At 36.7% G+C, this 16631-nt stretch overlaps 1 protein-coding gene and 1 long non-coding RNA gene across 4 annotated transcripts in view; both read right to left on the minus strand.

The window, feature by feature from the left end:
* PUR2 (Glycinamide ribonucleotide (GAR) synthetase) overlaps positions 1-4959 on the minus strand; it is a 42325-nt gene extending 37366 nt beyond the window's left edge. For 2 of the 3 annotated variants that reach the window (XM_010247208.3, XM_010247207.3), the window contains exon 1: positions 4261-4959. Coding sequence is in view for 1 of the 3 variants with exons in the window: in XM_010247205.3 (XP_010245507.1) it covers positions 1981-1990 (10 nt within the window). In the remaining 2 variants the exon portion in view is untranslated. Of the gene's footprint in view, positions 1-1980; positions 2453-4260 lie in introns of those variants that run through there. The other variant, XM_010247205.3, reaches the window with a different exon arrangement.
* Positions 4960-7735: 2776 nt separating this feature from the next.
* On the minus strand, positions 7736-8673 carry LOC148791677 (uncharacterized). Its single transcript, XR_016076229.1, has 2 exons — positions 8544-8673; positions 7736-7981 (listed from the first exon to the last, which is right to left on the minus strand). It is a non-coding gene; the product is annotated as an uncharacterized LOC148791677 (long non-coding RNA).
* Between the last annotated feature and the right edge of the window lie 7958 nt (positions 8674-16631).

Consider the following 16631-nt stretch of genomic DNA (forward strand, 5'->3'; position numbering starts at 1 on the left):
GGAAATGTCAGAAATATCATATGGAAATATTGTAAAAATTATGGACATGGTGGAAACATTTTAAAATATGCAAAATATAGAAAGGTATTTTATGAAATGACAAAAGAAGCATAAGCACACCTTTTTAAATTATTATCATGTTGCAAATCATTAAACAGAGCTAAGAAACTAAGGTTATAAACAAAAGACTACATTCTGAAGTTGCCCTGTAAATTTAAGATTCAGAGCTTCATGATAAAATGAGTTAAAGCAAAATTTTAACTCATAGAAAATGTAAATAATTGTAATAGATCAACCAAATAATTTATTACACAAACAAAAAACTAATACTTAACTTCATGTTTGAGATGAATATTGAGCTAGCTAAAAGTGGTAATCATGTAAGTTAAGCGGACAATAAAATTTTTACTTAACATATTTAGAATATTGTACCAACTTATGTTATACTACTATCTCTTGGATTCCACATAGCACTGGTAGTGTTCGCTAGGAAATATGTAGATTCCCGTAAAATTTCATGTCGCTACCTATGGAAGTGGAAATGGAAATATGTTGTGGAAACTATTTGTTGTACTCCACATAGTGCTGGTAGTCAAGGTTCAAAATATCGATACGCCCGAATCGATACTATTTTTTTTTAAGTTTTTTTTTTTCTGAAACCTGTTCAGGGGGGCTGGTTTAGGTCTCCTCCATCCCCTGAACCGGTCAAACCCCCGATACACCCACTATAGGGGCGTAACTTCATGTTTGAGATGAATATTGAGCTAGCTAAAAGTGGTAACCATGTAAGTTAAGCGGACAATAAAATTTTTACTTAACATATTTAGAATATTGTACCAACTTATGTTATACTACTATCTCTTGGACTCCACATAGCACTGGTAGTGTTCGCTGGGAAATATGTAGATTCCCGTAAAATTTCATGTCACCACCTATGGAAGTGGAAATGGAAATATGTTGTGGAAACTATTTGTTGTACTCCACATAGTGCTAGTAGTCAAGGTTCAAAATATCGATACGCCCGAATCGATACTATTTTTTTTAAGTTTTTTTTTTTTCTGAAACCGGTTCAGGGGGGCCGGTTAAGGTCTCCTCCATCCCCTGAACCGGTCAAACCCCCGATACACCCACTATAGGGGCGTATCGGTAGGGTCCCGAAACAATACGTATCGGCCGATACGTGTCGATACTTTGAACCTTGCTGGTAGTGTTGGGGAAATGTCAATTTTGGTAAAATTTCCTATAGCTACCCATGGAAATGGAAATATGTCATGGAAATAATAGGGAAATTAGGGACATTTTAAACCCAAGGTGTGAGTGTAGGTGGGAAGACCATTGGCATGAAGGGGCAATTGTTTCAACTACCTAATATGCAAATTCACTGAAAAAATGAGAGTTATTCAAAACCTTAAAGATGCTCTTACATTGACTTTATTTGATAATAAAAGAAATTGAAACTATGAACATTTCCTAATTTATGCCATATGTACAAAAACAGTGAAGAATTCATTGTGATCATTGCCAGAACACCCAAAGCACCAGCTACACTAATTTATCCTAGCAATAACGTGCAAAATAGGAAAAAACCAATATTCTAACCTATTCCAAGGATCAAAATGAAGATATGCTGCACTAGCCCTTCTAATTGTTTTACCGAAATGCTGAGTAAAAGTAAATAGAGTAAGGTCATCCTAATGAGAATTATTCCTACCAATCCGCTTCTGATGTCTTATTCCCCATGTCAAATGAAACGCCCATTATTAATCAAGCCCATAATTCCGTTGCTTTTCAATTTGAACGAACAATCTAATAACAACCAGCATTAGTCTATTCTAACTTACATTCAAGATAGTGAAATAGTCCAATCTACCTAACACAAATGCAAACAAATGGCTAAATAATAAGTATTTCCATCAATATTTTACCATAAAACAAATTAAAACTCTAAAAGGCGAATGAAACTAAAAATATAAATCAAACCTGAAACCATCGGCGGTTGTTCAACTAGATTGAATCAAGGACGAAGTAGAGATGTGGGATGATGATATATCGCCTTCAAGATGGGATACAAGACTGAGATTGCTGCTGCAATTCGATCAGGAGAACTGGGTTCGATCAAGGTTGAACGTGAGATGCAAGCTGAAGGAGGTAGCTGTTTGCAGGTCGTGTAGGTATTCAGCGACGATATTGTTGTCGTCGACGGTGAGATGGGTTGGGCGATAGTGAAGAAAAATTAAAAAGAAGGAAGAAAAGCTGGAAGTGGTGACTCGAACGGTGGTTGAAATGGTGTTGGCGGTGGGGTCACAGTAGTTGAGTCAATGGCACAGTGAGAGACGGAGACGAAGGATAGAGTGGGAGTAGAGAAGAACGGGATGAAGAAAAAAGAGAGAGAGAGAGAGAGAGAGAGAGAGGAAGATGGGTGGTGAGAGCGGCGGTCGGGGTTCGCGGAGACGAGAGAATGAGAAGAAAGTAGAGGAAGAAGAAAAAGAAATCGGTAAATTACAGATAGATACCCTATATTTTGAGATAGTTACAGATAGGTACCTAAATTTTCAATTGTAACACTTGAATACTCTAAACTTTAAAAAATAGACACTTAGGTTCATCGGTTAGGTAAACATTACATATACCAAAAATACCCTTCTTGTATATTTTTTAGATCATTCTTAGGTAACTAAGTATCTCCCATGATGACGTTCTCAGATGGACAACAAATTATATATTCAAATTTTTAGGCATTCCCTAGTGATGATTTTATTCCATATAATGATCTTAAAAATACATAAGGGTATTTTTTGACATTATGTAATGTTTAAATAACAGAATACTAATATATGGAGCCAAGTGTTTAACTAACTGACACTGATGTACTATCAAAGAAGTCTTAACTGCTAGGGTTAGACCCAAAGCACTTGTAGTGTGTTTGGTTGAAACACTAAACTCGGACCATTTTTTCAGTTATGCCCTGGACTTTGGAGATTGATGAGCAAAATTGGAAAATTACACATAATCCCTAGATTTGAATATGGTACATCACTAGGTGATGGGACCCATCAGATTAGGAAATAGATTTGGAGTCGCCACCCATCAAATTAGGAAATTGAGGTGATGGGACCTCCGAGAATGGTATCAAAATTGTTTTGATTCAACAGTGACTCCAGTAGCCCGAGGCACTGACTAAATCGGTCCAGATAAGACTCGAATGGAAGAGGGAAGGGGTTAGGCACCCCTCTCTCGGGTCCAAAGGTGGGGTCCACATGGTGTCTCAAATAAGCACAATCATAAATATGCAACCATGTAATTAAACTAAAGACATAAGTAATAGAGAGAAGCAAAACAAGCCAAGAACAAATCAACACAAGGAAACAAACCCGGCCTACAATTTTATATTTTTTTACTTTTATATTTTCATGTTTATTTTGCCATCTTCTTATGGAGCCCTACTTATTTTATTTGTTTTATGAGATTTCTTTATTTTTTATCCCTCCCATTTTTTATTTTTTCACTTATTTTTATATTTTCTTTATTTCAATTTTTATTGTTGTTCCCCTTTTCAACAACTTATTCTCCCCCCTTTGTTAACTAAATAGCCAAACCTATTGAACTAAACCCTCTACCCCGCCTTTGCACAATTTTGTTGTAGCATTATTTATTCTTTTTATTTTTTTATTATATGTTTTTTATACTCTTTTGATTGAATTAATCTACTTCTCTCGGCCAATCATTCTTACTGTTTTGGTTCTCTTACCCTGTGAGAAACCTTGGTTCTGTTACCAATTCCCTATCATTATTTTCTATTTTTCTTCAGCTCCCTACCCTTCTTTTATTTTTTATATTTTTCTTTTTTAATTATCAAACAATGAGAACCCCACTTCTTACCAAATGGACAGTCCCCCTAACCGATAAACCCGAAATCCCTCTCTCAGTACCGTGAAGCCAAAACTCAAAAAAACTCAACAAATAATGCAATTCTAACAAATCCAATCAGCCAGGATGAAGAACAAGACAATATGCTCAGTTCCAAGAAAAAGCCGGCAAAACCCATCAAATCTCACCTTCAAATCTACTCCAAACAAAATGAACATAACAATCTATTGAAACAACTGAGAAAGAGATGCAACATTATGCGTGATTTAGCCAATAAAATTATCACTAGCAATGTTTTCAGAAAGAAAATCAAAACATGGGAGAAGATTTATCTGAATCGAATTTAGCCTCATATTAGGCACTGCAATGGAGGATTTGAGCAATTTTTCTCACCTAACCTCCCTGATAACTAAAGCTTGTAGTGGATATTGGTCTCGCCTTGAAATGGATGTTGGCCTGAACACGTTCAAACAATGGCGATGCTCAAGATGTACACAGGATTCGATAGTACGAGATAATGTTTTAGATGATCCGTGCTCAAGCTTGCCGCTGTCGGTTGGGATTTTGGCTCCAATAAGAACGAAGCAATAGAGACTTTGACCTTGGTTTATTGATCTCTAAGTAATAGAGCCGATAGGAAAATAGGGACGAGAAGATTAAAGTGAAAAGACTATCTTCTCCCAAGCACGAGCTCTGCCCGATAGATGGAGCCACGAATGATGAGGTTGAGAGATCAGAAATGATAGGGAAATGAGGGAAAAGGTCGAGGGGGAAGAGGGAGAAGAGAAAACGATGTGAGAGAAGAGTGGGATAGAGGGAATAAGAAAGAAGCTAGGAGGGGTCTCCGCTGCTCTGCTTCAGTTTGGATTCGAGAGGAAGGGGACGATGAACAGTGGATTTTCGGATGTTCTGAGGAAGAAGAAGAAGAAGAAGAAGAAGAAGTAGAAGAAGAAGAAGGAGGAGGAGGAGAATGAGGGAAAAGAGAGAAAGAAAGACTGGCCGGGAGAAGGGAGCACCGCTGGTTCACCGCCGCTCCTCTGGTTTTTGTTCGAATGGGGGAGACAGATGAACAGTCGATTCTAGATAAAGCCCAATGAGATACTTAGGTTATAAGTTTAAATTTATATGGGGCTAGTGGCAATTTCATAATTTTGGGGAAGTTTAGGGATGATTTTGTAATTTTGAAAATTCATCTCAAAATCACTCCAAAGAGGATTATGAGCAAGGAGTTATGGTATGTCAAGAGTCTAAAGGTGATCTTATCCCTTCGGATGTGTCAAAATCAAGGGAATTTGGGTTATGAATGTTTAGGCAAATGAAAGGTGTCATAATGAAATCTCAGCCTGATAAATCGGTGAATGGAGGAATCTTGAGTTCAAATTTCATGGGTAGGTGTTTTGGGAAGTCCTGGGTCTGATGGTTATGTTTGATTTGAGGGTCAAAGCGTAGATGGGGGTTGATCGGGGCCATCGGATAGGTATTGGGCAGGTTTAATGATGGATCTGAGAGCTTTTGGGCTAAAAGTTAGGATTTTTGGGGTAAGTTGGGGTAAGTTGTTTCAAAAGGATCAAATAGGTCTGATCGGGAATTTGGGGTAAGTTGGGGTTCATGCGGTGGACCGAACAAAAATTGGGTGCTGACAGCTGCCTCTCTTTATTGTGAGGTAGAAGATTACAAAACAACAAAGACAAAAAGAAGCATACAGAGATTTTTGCGAAGGACGGGCTTGGAAGAGGGGCAAGATGAGGAAGGAAGATTAAAGCAAATGAAAAGGTGAAGAAGAGGAGTTCCCGTGCAACATCATTTCATCATGTTCAATCCAGTTTTATTGTTGCGCAATTGCCTAATTCTCGAGGAATGGTGTGCCCTTAGGAAGAAAGGCTCGGTGCATGTCAAACACATCAAAAACTAACACGATAAACTGTTGTAAAAATCAGGAAATACATTTTCTATCTAAAAAGTAATCAAAATCGTTTTACGACATCATAAAGTTGTGATGCAAAATGGAAAATCCACTGTATGTCAGGAAATCAGCAAAAGGCCACGATGTGAGGTTTAAATATCTATAATATGGAAAAAAGCACGTTAAGCTATGATGCAAGACAGAAAATCCACTATATGCCAGGAAATTGGCAAAAAGTCATGATATGCCATGATGCAATGTTCAAACAATCATAATATGGAAAAACACGTTAAGCCATGATAGAAGATGAAAAATTTATTATATGTCGGGAAATCAGTAAAAAGTCATTATATGCCATGATGCAATATTCAAACAGCCAAACTTTAGAAAAGCACGTTAAGTCATGACGCAAGACTGAAAAATCCACTGCATGCCAGGAAATCAGAAAAGAGTCATGATATGCCATGATGCAATGTTCAAACAATCAAACTATGGAAAAGCACGTTAAGTTGTGACACAAGACTAAGAATCCACTATATGCTGGGAAATCAACAAAAAGTCATGATATTCAAGATTTTTAGCATGTTAAGCCATGGTGCAAATTGAACAATCTACTGTAAGCCGAGAAATCACAAAAGTTATAAGATTCAAGATTTTTAGTATGTTAAGTCGTGAGGCAAATTGGATAATCCACTATAAGCCAGGAAATCGCAAAACTTTTGATATTCAAGATTTTTAGCATGTTAAGCTGTGGTGCAAATTGAATAATCTACTGTAAGTTGGGAAATCGCAAAACTTATAGTATTCAAAATTTTTATCATGTTAAGCCGTGATGCGAATTGGACAATCCACTATAAGCTGAGAAATGGCAAAACTTATGATATTCAAGATTTTTAGCACATTAAGCCATGATTCAAATTGGACAATCCACTGTAAACTGGGAAACCACAAAAGTTAAAATATTCAAGAATTTTAGTATGTTAAGTCGTAATACAAATTAGACAATCCAGTGTAAACTGAGAAACCGCAAAACTTATAATATTCAAGATTTTTAGTACATTAAACCGTGATGCAAATTGGACAATCCACTGTAAGTCGAGAAATCGCAAAACTTATGATATTCAAGATTTTTAGCACGTTAAGCCATGAGGCAAATTGGGCAATCCACTGTAAGCTGGGAAATCACATACTTATGATATTCAAGATTTTTAGCACATTAAGCCGTGATGCAAATTGGATAATCCACTATAAGTCGGGAAATAGCAAAACTTATGATATTCAAGATTTTTAGCACATTAGTCTGTGATGCAAATTAAACAATCCACTGAAAGTTGAGAAATCGCAAAACTTATGATATTCATAATGCAAAATTTTAAACTACTAAAAAGCACGATATGCCACAACACAAATAGAAATTCACCTTATGCTAGGAAACAAACAAAAACTCAAAATATGCCATTATGCAACTAGGTAATCCACTGTATGCTAGGAAACAAGCAAAACTCATGTTATGCCATAATGCAATTTTTATCAATTGTAGACTATCCCAATCTTAGAAATAAAGGTAAAAGTCGCCATCTCCAACTAGGAAAGCGATGATCACAATATTTAAACCTCAAGGATATAAGCTAGTTATGCAATGATTGCTAATCAAAGGTTCTCATCAAGAAATACCCTCAAAAGAGGGGTTTGCTCTAATTTGGATAAGTAAAAGGAGATGTATCACAAAGAGATCAGCTGTTCAATTTAAGGTGGTGAAGCCAAAATGTACTCATGGCGATTTTTGGTGCGCCCGAGATGTGTCATCAAACACCCATGGCACCAGTTTAGAGATTTGTAAAATTTTCCAATCCTTACGTATTAAACAACGTAGTACGTGGTGAGGAAAGGGTCGAACCCACAGGGAAGCAAGAATAAAAATTATTATTTTCGTTCTAGACAAATAAAAGGAAAATAGATATGGAATTTGTAGAAAATAAGAATATAAAATGTATTAATATTGAAATTAAATGTCTTGAATTCAACAAGGCAATAATTAAAATTCAAAAATTAAAGAACACTACTAAATCAACAAAAAAAATAAATAAAAATGATCCAAAATTCGGATCCAGTGGTGGTAGCTGTCCAGGAAGACGAAATACATGCTTTCTCCCTCTGTTCAGCCCTCGAACCCCTCGAGACACCTTAGCCTTGAACTAGACGAATTCAGATCTGCAAAACACACAAACAAACATAAATTAAGTCTAAAAGATTGTCAGAATAAAAAATAACATAAAAGAAAATAAAGAAAATGAAAGGGATGGCTGATCAAATCCAGTGGTGGTAGTTGCATATTGGTTGGACTGCTTGTAGGAACCCCTCCTGACAAGATCTGGGCGTCCTTCCTTTCTACAATCCTTGAATTCATCAAGAAACCTTAGCCTTGTGAACTAGGTGAATTGACCAACCCCTTCTCCAGGGCCCTTGGAGTCCTTTTTATAGAGAAGGGTGAACAAAACTGGGATCAGAGAGAAAGAGAGGGGTGGCTAGTGGATTTATGCAGAAAAATGGGCCTCATTTTTCTTGGGGTCCTTTTAATCAAGATTATGCTCTTGCTCTCATTTTTCTTCAATTAAACACTCTTGCAATCATAAATGAAACAAAGTGCTCTTCATACCTTTAAATATTTTGGGTACTGCAATCAAGTGATCAAGGAGGACTTTATTACAGGATGAAATGCAAATGGGTAAGGTTAAAATAAAAACTGAGAACAGATGTCCCTATGGAACGATACCTTATCGATTTGATCATCACATTAGCCCTAGTTTCTTTTTTCTTTCTTGCTCTTCTCTTCATTCTTTGTAGCAATTGGTTGCCTAGTTTTTCTTTGGTGCTTTGTTTTCTTTCTTTTTCTTCTTCTTCTTCTTCTTCTTCTTCTTCTTCTTCTTTTTAATTATGCACACTTGCCCCAAATTTTCTATTTATTTCTTCTTCTCTTCTTATTTTGTCTTTCCCAAAATGTTGAAATCCACATGCACAATTAAGCATATGACATCCGCTTCCTAGGAGGGTTTATTTGAAGGAATTGTTCCTACAAAGTCTCAAAAGGAATAACTAGTGAAATGAATAATAAAAAGGGTTTGACGAAAAGGGATAAAGCAATCGGCCAAAAGAGGGCCTCCCACATCATTTCTCCATCAAATGCACAACCAATAGGAAACAACTACATGTCGAGCACAATTTAAGTTCCGTTGACTCAGGGATAGTTATGTCATTTGACATCTTTAAGAATTGAATGTTCTGAGATTATTCGAATGAGACTTATTCTTTTTCCCTTCTTTTTTCTTCTTTCTTCCTTCTTTTTTTTTTTTAAATGTGTTTTGCCCTTAGGAAAGAAGCATCTAGGGGATTTGACGGGTTTAACAAAGAAGAAGGTCTAATGAAATAGCTCAACAGGCTAACTAATGGTATTGATAGTGGTAAAGGGGTTTGAGGTAAACAAAAATGACCAATAATGACCTCCAGTCCTTTCTCTGATGAATTAGCAAAGCACTAGGTAAATATGATGCCTGCATTCTATGCTGGCTCAAGAAACAGATCAAAAGGAGTGCATACCCTATCGCAATGACTTTAACCTTATGAATGCCCCAATTTGAGCTGCCAATGATGGATTTATTTATCAATATGGTTGGGAATGGATATTGCTGTTTTGATTTATAGGATTTCCCCATTTTCTTTAGACATTCCTATCGATGGACCCTTGATTAACAATCATTATTTCACAAATCTATGCCGTTGAGGCTTATTTTAATTTAATGATCAAAGAAAAATGATTTTTTTAATCCTCTCAAAGGAAGTGGCAACTCTGTCTCCTTCCAAGTTTGGGTTGTCTCCTTTCTTATTAAAAGCTTATTACTTTATTATCAAAATGACAAAAAAGAACATCTAACCAACACTCAAAGCAACAAACCAAGGAATTTGAACTTATTATGCAAATTATGGAATGAGATGATGAGAAAAAATGAATCGAGACTTTTATTAGGTAAAAATTAATTGATTCATTTTCATTATTATAGATCAATGACAACATGTCTAGAACCTTTGGGTTAACTTTATCTTATTTTTGTTTCTTTAACATTTTATCACCTCTCTTTGGTGCTTTAGCCTTCGAATAATGGATGAAGTATGCATGCGATAAAATAATGGGAAAACAAAAAAATGCACATGCATGTGTGTGCCATTGGTGGCATGAATGAAATGCGAGAAAATGATGTAGTGAATGTGTGGCCAAGGTGGGATGGAACCTATTGGGGAGGCGACCTAGGGTTGTTCAACAGGTGCGATGAAGCATAGAATTGAAAGGTAAGATCAAGGAAAAGAAGATTATTTCACTTGATTGAAAGACCTTATTTTTATTTTATTATTTTGGTTGAACCTAAGCAACACTGCCCAGGTTGCCTATGTACCCCTCATGAGGGATCAGACCTAGTGTAGTTTGGGTTATTTACAACCTCGACTAAAAACAAGAAAACAAAGGAACAAAAAATCAAATGATCAAAAACTCGCGGTATGCTACTAAGACCGAATGATTCTTCTGTTGATAAGATTTTGTATTACAAGTAGGAAAGAGGCACACTGAATAATAGGATGTCCAAGCATTTGATGATAATCGCAAAATATACTTGATCTGAACTTTCAAGGAAGCAGATATGAAAAGGACTTGGATGAAGCAGATTTGTAATTCTCCAGGGTTATCTGATCCTGATGACCTGATATTCTTTGAATCGATGTCTGAACTCTTTGGAACTAGATGCCATGGTCCTGAAGAAACTTCTATAGTTCAGAATGTGATGACAAATCCATCTTTCTTTTCTTTTTTATTTCTTTTTGCTCTTTTTTATTTTTTATTAAAAATTGGACAACTAAAGGGAATGAGAAAACTGCTAAGGGCTATGTAGTGGGAGGTTTTACCTAAGGCCACTAAAGTAGGATATGCAAAATTCTAAATGTATGCGAAAATGATGTAATGACAACAAAACATTGAGAAAACAACGGTAAAACTGGCCTACCCCAAGTTCAGAACCAGGTGGGGTGAACACTTGGGCATACAAAGAAATATGAATGAAGTTGGGAGTGGATCGGACACCTATGAAGAGGGTAGGCTGCTATGAACGAGCTATCTAATCAAAGAGTCCAAGGGTATTAATGGAAATGTGAGTGTTAAGGAGTTGAGTGTGATGGATGTTGGTTTATTAGGCTCTAGTTGCTTTAGAATGGGAATGAGCAAAATAGGGATGGTAAGGAGAAGTAGTTTAGGACGATGGCTCATGATGACTCTATGGCTGGAAAAGCCGCTAATGCCTTTACATTCGACTAGGCTGAAGGAAATGCAAGATGCAGTACGATGCAAACGAGGTGGACCTCTATCATGAAAGGCATAAAAATTAGGAAACTATTTCCAAAACACACCAAAAACTGAGGAAAAACATGTTTCAAATTAAAACACTTGCATTAAGTGGTTTATTTAGATTACCACTTATTTGAGAAGAAAAACTCAGATCATTATTTCTTCAATTCTAACTTTAAGAAAGAACACAATTAATCATTGACAACTAGCACACATGTTTCATCAAAGCATACAAAGGAACATTTTGTTATTTTACTTGACCCATTTACATTACCTTTCTTTGTTACCTTCTACTTTTTGTTCTCTCTTTTTTATTTTATTTTTCATATTATTTTTTATATTACTTTTTATTTATCTTTATTATTTTTATCATATTTTTTTACTAGTTGTATTTTACACTTTTTTTACTTTTTAATTTAATTTGTTTTTTTGCTTTTTGTGGTTTTGTTTTGTTGTTGTTGCATTTTATTTTTGTATTGTTTTGTTTTCTTTTTTTGTTTTCTTTTTTTGTATTGTTTTGTAATTGTGTTGTTACTATCTTCTTATCCTCCCTATTTTAAAGGGCAGAAATTGACTCCACCTAAAACTGAAGCAACAAGCACTAACGCGTTTTTAAAAAAGGAAACCGAGCTACCTAGTTTGCTATGGGAAACCGAGCTACCTAGCAATGCGGGCTCCGTGGAAAGCCAAGATAATGGTTAGCTGTATGATCTCCCAAAGGATGGTCCAAACACTCTAGGTGACTGAGAGATCAGAAATTGACGTAACTAGCTAAGGGAACTGCTGAAATTCCATTTGACTTGGGTTTGAATCAAAGAGACAAAGTGATTCTGTCTTATCTTTAGATAGCACCGGGCTGACCAAATCTCATGCTCACTTAACATAACTAGGTTTGATGCCGACATTGACATAGATAAGGCTGAACTTGACACACTATGGCGAAGACTAACCAAGGGGTTTGGCTTTAACGCTGCTAGGTGGACACTGCAAATTGGAAAATCAACCTGAATTTGAGCATGACATTGATTTTGGAACAAAGACACCGAGTACACTGGATCTGGCTTCTACAATATCCGGTGGAACTTGGGCAAGAACGAGGCCTCAGGATTGAACCTAGCGTCCTAGGATTTGACACTGCTGGGTGGACACTCCCCAACTTGGACACTCTTCAAGGATAAGCTTTTCTAGAGAGAACATGTATCACTACTAGTGCTGAAAACATCAAGCTCTCTCACATCCTAATGCAGATGGGCTGCTTCTTTTGAAGTATGAATTTCTAGCTTCCTTAGGTTAGTCAATCTTCCTATGTCCAATTACTGGATCAAGGTAGGGAGCTGAGGAGTAGATGGTATGCCCCAGGTTTCACTAAACCTCTGATCTCCTAAAAGATGCGAACAAAGATCAACCTGCAGCCTTGCACAAAAGTTGAACAAGTACTCCTAGGCTGAACAGTAAACCTTCCTCTCCTAAGTAGAAAAACTCAGACCTTAGTACACACCGGCTTTCTAGGGTGACAAGCTTTGGTGAAAAGAGACACCTAGAAAGTGCTTTCATGATAGAAGTGAAAGGGATGCTAGAATCCATCGTATGGACGCCAAAACAGTTGCAGAATGGGTTGGCGAATTTCAAAAATTTTCTACCTGCCTTTCAACTATGAATCACATTCCCTAATTTTAGAATCAAGATTCAAGTATCCTACTTGAACCAGAACCGAACCAGATCTGAACCAAAAGTGAAGAGAGTAATTATACCTGATGCAGAGAAAAAATTTCTCCCAAAGTTGGTGTTTACGCCCAAAGAAGGAACCAAGATCTGCTCCTGCTGAAGATGGCACAACAACTGTGGAACAGAACTAGCAGGGTGCGTCCTACACACTGAATCCTTCACAAGAATCCTCTGGATGACAATGAGCACCAAACCGAATCAGCCTTTCAAGAAAGACTGATATCAAGAACCTTTCTTGATCTTTCTCTGGCAGAGAAAACGAACTGCAACAGATGGGTGGCGGCTGCAACTGGAGGAAGCTAGAGACATAGATGGCGAACTGCTTTTCTTTTCTCTAGGGTTTCTGAGATCCTATCTCAAAAACTACAGAATGTGTTTTGTCTCCCTAGGGTTCGAATTCATGTAATTCGATTAGGGTTTCTTCCAGTTGCTTAATGATTAAGAAAGGTTTTCCTGATCATATCAGGAGTTGCCCCTTATCCAAATCTGTTTTTGGATTAGGACTCTTCTTAATCCTATCTGCAGATTAGATAAGCTTTTAGGCTCATCCTAATCTCAGATTCGACCCTTAATAATGACTAATCAAATCAGCCCAGTTCGAAATGGGCTTTAGGCCCAACAAGGTTATATACTCAAAAGTCTTCCAAACTGCTACCCAGTTGGGCTTCTTTGTATGGCATGGGACCCAAGCATTGATCTACACACTAGCCACATGGGTTCGGCCCAACCTCTATTACAAGGCCTGACTGAATTCACTGGAAAGCCCAGTGAACCCCTTGAGCCCATCACATGGACCCTATGGGCCCAACACCTACACTAAGTGGTCCCTGGGCCAAGCCATCTTATAAAAACCCAGGGACTGTGGGCAGGTGCAAGATTAGCCCATCAGGTATCATCCCAAATGGCCTTACACTTAACCTCTCAGCCCATAATGATCAAGCATTGCCTGACAAGAGAGGACCTCTCCCTCGGCTGCAAGGAACATTGCTGCACTCTCAGATGAATTCTGAGACTATCCCAACATACCCAGATTTTAACCCCCGCTAAGGATCTCACTGATTGGCATATCAAAGACAGTCCAATCCAACACCTAGTACAGTACCATAATCGGGTCTAGGGGTCAGGTGTAACTTTCTAGTTTTTCCCATCAATTTCCAAGGTCCAGGGCAATACTGAAAATCTGGTCCGGTTCAAGGGTTCAATTAATCCTACACTTTATGTGCCTTGGGTATCACCCTAGCGGCTGAGACAAGCCACCCCAACACTTGGCAGCACACCAGTGTCAGCCTTGGCAGAATAAATCTCCTCAGACTTATCCAACGGCTGTAAACATTCAAAACCAACACAAGTCTCATTAAGTATCCAGTTTTAGGGTCTTACACAGAAGTATACTACACAACATGAATCAAACATGTACTTTATTTATTTACATTAAATATCAAAAGTACATCAAAATTGATTGAAGCTAAAGGCATACAAAAACTGTCCAACAAGAAGGTTCGACCTAAACACTTTAACTAAGGTTCTTTTAAGCACCTTCAAGTCAAGAAACACGAACTAAAAAGATCTCAGGCGAGCCATTGTCCTTTGAGTCTACAAATCTCAACCTATCCAAACCCCACAGATTCGCCCAAATGAAGCTACTGGGAACACAATCGCTAGGGGATAAAGGCCTTCGGGTGACTACATTCCCCCAAGGAAGAATCAAAGATAACTACAACAGGTCTAAAGTGGGCAATACAGACTCATATACATGTTACGCCAGGCCAACAAAGCGGTGGAATTGCTGAACTAAACATCTTGTCGAAGGCTGAGAGTCATGAAGGGACCTTAATTTAAATCGGATCGGAAGAAAACTCAATAGGTTTGGGCTTTGTTCAGCCAGAACCGACAGCTCCCATAATCTTCTTGATGACTCAAAGGAAACACATAACTCCTGAAAGGCCAAAACATCTAAACGAATGGAGCAAATGAGCTAATGATCAGGAACCACCTTGACTTGAGAGATCAGAATGGATACTTTGCAGAGCTAGCTTAGCCCCACATACTTACACTACACTACTTTCTTTTACTTCCCTAAGAAATCCTCTTTTTTTTTTCTTATCATTTCTTCCCTCATCTTTATTCATTTATTCATTTTTTTTTATTACTTGGCAATACACTTTTATTACATTTCCTAAAGCTTTGGTGGTTAAAAGAAATCAAACACCGAGCAATTTGGATCACTTTCATTCTTCCCCCTTTTAATTTATTATTATTATTATCATTGTTATTTTTATTTTTATGTATATGTTTATTGATCTTTTCACTTATTTATCCCTTTTTTTAGTATTTTTATAAGGTTACATTTCCCAAAACCAAGATGCATTAAAAAAAGACTCCAAAAGATTTGGGTCAAGACAAGGAAACCTCTCACGCTTCAATAATTTCAACATACTTTCTTGTCATCATTTATTTATTTATTTACTTGTCACTATTATATATATTTTGACATTTTTGTGCTTTTGATAATTTATTTTACTTTTTTTTTTATTATTATCAATCTTTATTGTTCTTTTTTTAATGTAAGAGTTCCCTCATGACTTGAAATGCTTCACTTTCCTCCTTTCTCTTTTTTTTTTCTTTTTTTTTTGGCAATTTTTTCTCTTCTTTTTTTTAATGTTTTATTTTATTTTGTTTGGTTACTCACAAATTGTTCAACACACACATCCGTGTCCTATCCTAGAATTCTAGGGTAGGTTTACTCCCTATGCCCTTCTAACATCAAAATGGGTTCTAAGTGAAAATGCATAGGTTGACACGGTTCATGTTTAGACACAAGGATCCAACATGGTAGCTAGCCTTCAAACCTCCACCCGCCGGACAGGCGGGCTTCTAAAGTTGGTGGCTGGTTTGTGAGTTGTTGATGTTGTCCAAATGTCCTAGCATCTACTGGCCCCTCTCTTAATAGGACATAGGATTCTAAAATCTAATGCAAGTGGTGTGTGCAAATGATGAGTGAGATCAAGCATGGAAAGAGTGAAATAAGACAAACGTAGCTGAATACATCATCACATATAAATGTAAATAACAAAATTAAAAAAATAAACAAACATTAAGCAAAGAGAACACTCATTAGAAACAAGTCACACAAAAGAGATATTTATAAACATTGAACTTTCAATCTAGGAGAGTATACTTATTTGGAATGTGAAATCATTGGATGCAAATCCCCTTTTTATTTTGACTTGATTCTCCATTGTTTTATATACAGCTTTTTAGTTTTTTTCTATTTTTTTTTTGTTATCTTGAATCTTGAACACATTTCAGCTTAAGAAATTCTTTACTAAACTTCCTACAAAGCCTAAGTTATTTAATTTAAGTGGGTTTTCAAAGTCTCTTTATGATTTAAAAGATTATTCTTCTTGAATGGTTTTAATTTCTCTCCCCATTTCAGCATATGATCATGTTTATCCTCAAAGAAATAAAGCTAAAATATCTCCCAAACATATCCACCATGAGAAAGTTAACGACTTAATCAAATCCAAGAGAGCTAAACTTACCCAAGAAGCTAGAAGCTCACTCAAATTTCAGCATTCCAAGTCAATAAACATCAAAAGAACAATGTTGAAATCTCTTCCAATGTCTCCCTAATAAACAAGTTCAAGACTCAAGGATTTCAAAGAAGTCACTAACCAAAAATGAATTAGCCTGTCTTTCTTTTATTGCTTATTAGTAAGGAAACTAAAGAGGAATTAAACTTCTATACTA

This window comes from Nelumbo nucifera, chromosome 5 (assembly GCF_055504915.1).
Source record: "Nelumbo nucifera cultivar China Antique chromosome 5, China Antique-T2T, whole genome shotgun sequence".
NCBI lineage: Eukaryota > Viridiplantae > Streptophyta > Magnoliopsida > Proteales > Nelumbonaceae > Nelumbo > Nelumbo nucifera.